The 2,623-nt window shown below is 55.7% G+C and overlaps 1 protein-coding gene across 1 annotated transcript in view; it reads right to left on the minus strand.

Annotated features, from left to right (window-relative positions):
- The window catches only part of LOC104510929 (GA-binding protein subunit beta-2-like), a gene marked incomplete at its 3' end in the record, with an annotated part of 5,705 nt that overhangs the window by 1,653 nt on the left and 1,429 nt on the right, over positions 1-2,623 (minus strand). Inside the window, exon 4 of the mRNA XM_010153337.1 lies at positions 2,477-2,623. Within this exon, the coding sequence (XP_010151639.1) occupies positions 2,477-2,623 (147 nt within the window). The remainder of the gene's footprint in view (positions 1-2,476) is intronic.

Here is a 2,623-nt window from a genome sequence, read left to right on the forward strand (position 1 = left end):
TGGCTTTTCAAGATGCTGCCCGATGCCATTCCCAGATGTGCCGGAGCCCAAGTGCCGTAACGTTGCGCAGAGCAGTTGCTACGCATGGAATTACTCAGCTTCGCATCGTACTGGAACCTGACAAACGTACGGAATACGTTAAACTCGTTGGCTGCGGGGAATAAGTCACAGCAGCCGAGTTCTTCCTCAGCCGGGAAAGTCTCCAAGGAGAGACTCCAGCATCGCTTCGTGACCCAAACGTTTCGGCACGAGGCAGTTAACGGCACCTCGCGCTCCCAGGTGGAAGTTGGCTGCGCGTATGGCGCGATTCCAACGGACTGGGCCCGCCTTCCTCCCGTATCAGGTCCGGCAATGGAAAGGCCACGGCTGCTGCAGCGGGGTATTGATCTGAACAAGATAAACAAGTCTTCTCAGTTCCAAAAAAACAATGTTTCTTCCTCCAATTGACCGTAGTAGTTCCTATTCCAAGGCAGACTTTGTAAGAATGGAGCAGGAAATGAACTAAACGGGCCCAAACTCAGTGCATAAAACCCACAATCCCTCTTAAAAAAAAGAGATCCTGCACCTCCCTGCGGTGTAGATAAACAGATGAGAAGCACACAAGGGGAAGTTCACGCAGAGTTCCCCTGCCTTAACCCCTCCAGCCTTTCTTCCCTTCCTCTCACCGGCTCCTGGTTGCACAAAGGGTAGAGGGGTTTGTTTTCAAAGAGCAAGACTTCGGAAAGGCCGCGGGCCGAGCGTGTGAAAATACCGCGGGACTAGCGACCGGCTTCGGCAGTTTGCATCCAGATTTCTTGAAGATGCTCAGAGAGCTGGAGCACCCCTCCTGTGATGAAAGGCTGAGGGAATTGGGCTTGTTCAGCCTGGAAAAGAGAAGGCTCCAGGGAGACCTTATTGCAGCCTTCCAGGACCTGAAGGGGCTACAAGGAATCTGGGGGGGATTTTTCCCAAGGGCCTGTAGCAATAGGGCAAGGGGTAACGGGTTTAAATTGAAAGTGGGGAGGTTTAGATTGGATATTAGGAAGGAATTCTTCCCGCAGAGGGTGGGGAGCACTGGGACAGGTTCCCAGAGAAGCTGTGGATGCCCCATCCCTGGGAGTGTCCAAGGCCAGGCTGGATGAGGCTTGGAGCAACCTGGGCTATGGAAGGGGTCCCTGCCCATGGCAGGGGGGTTGGAACTGGATGATCTTAAAGGTCCCTCCCAACCCAAACCTATGATTCTATGATTCTTCAGAGCAGCGAACAGTTTCAAGAACAGAAAAATCGAGGGAATTTAGGAGAGAGAAGAAAAAAATTCGGTTGCTGATGCCCCCTTGTGGGAAATGGGACAAAAAAGCCTCCCGACGCGGGCGGGAGCAGAGATGCTGGTGATTTCCACGCTGACCGGCTTACTGCTGATGCTCTGGGGTGGGGGGAAAATCCCAGGGTGTTTCAGTCCAGACACACGCCGACAACGAGCCGCCGCCGCGCTGAGAAAGGCGATTACGCTGCAGGACACGCGAGGAGCGGTGCGGTGAGGGACGGGGATTTACAAGGCTCTGCCGGTGACCGCCCGCCCGCCCGGCACGGATGGATTCGACAGACTCGGAGCGAGCAACTCGCTCGGCCCGGCGAGGCAGAGAGGATAGGACCCATGTCCACACCAAAGGAATGGAGGCGATGGAAAAAGAAGAGCGATTTTGACTAAAGGGCTGCAATCGCGCCAGGAGAAGGTACGTGCCGGCTGCGAGCGCGCTTAAGCTTTCCCACGGCCTTTCGGCGGGGCGCCGGCCTCTGACTCCCACATGCTTCCAGAGCCAGATTCACCTGCCAACAGGTGACCGCGGCAGGAACGCCATCCAGGGCAGGGAATTCCCAAGTTTTACACCCCTTCTGAGGTTGTGGCACATCCCCGAGGGAAGACTTTCCCTCCCAGCGGGAAGAGGAACGCTTCCGGTCGCCTGTCCCCTTCTGAACTGGGGTTTGTTGGTGCCGTGACGGGCCGAACGCTCCGAGCGCAAGGCTGGAGCGTGGCTGAAGTCCCTGCGGCCGGGCACAGGCAGAGGGGTCTGATTTCCTTACTCAGCACTTACACACAGCAAAACATTCACCCAACTCTCGTAGCTGGTAGAGAACAAAGCACACCGTTCCCCGACCGCCCCACAGCGCCCCGGCTTTGGCACGGGCCATCGTTCTCGTTATTCTTCCAGTGCAATCAGCCAAATTCGTTTTCCCAAGCTCTGCTGCTTGTAACAGCCCTGGAGCAAACCCACAGCTGAGCTCAGCAGAGCTGGAACTACCTTTATTTACACCAGCTTGAACTCTGCTTTGTTAGCCTCGACGGTGAAAACATCCCGGGCAGGAAGCAGGAGTTGGGTGTGTTTGGCTGCATCTCACCGCTTTTCCTCTGGAAAAATGACAACCTGCCCTCTGCTGGTAAGGAAATCTTTGGAATTTGGGATGAGATTTTCCCACTCAAGGCGAGGTAAAACGGTACCTGAGGTTGTTTGGGTGTTTGCTGAAGCGATGAGACTAGCGAGACCCAGAACTTCCCCCGGCGCCAGAACGAACGGCGAGGTGAGAGTCAGGGAGTTGGCGACGGGATCCATTCGCTCCGCGTGAGCGTCCACCTGCTTCTGCATTG

This window comes from Eurypyga helias, unplaced genomic scaffold (genome assembly GCF_000690775.1).
Source record: "Eurypyga helias isolate BGI_N326 unplaced genomic scaffold, ASM69077v1 scaffold40066, whole genome shotgun sequence".
NCBI classification, from domain to species: domain Eukaryota; kingdom Metazoa; phylum Chordata; class Aves; order Eurypygiformes; family Eurypygidae; genus Eurypyga; species Eurypyga helias.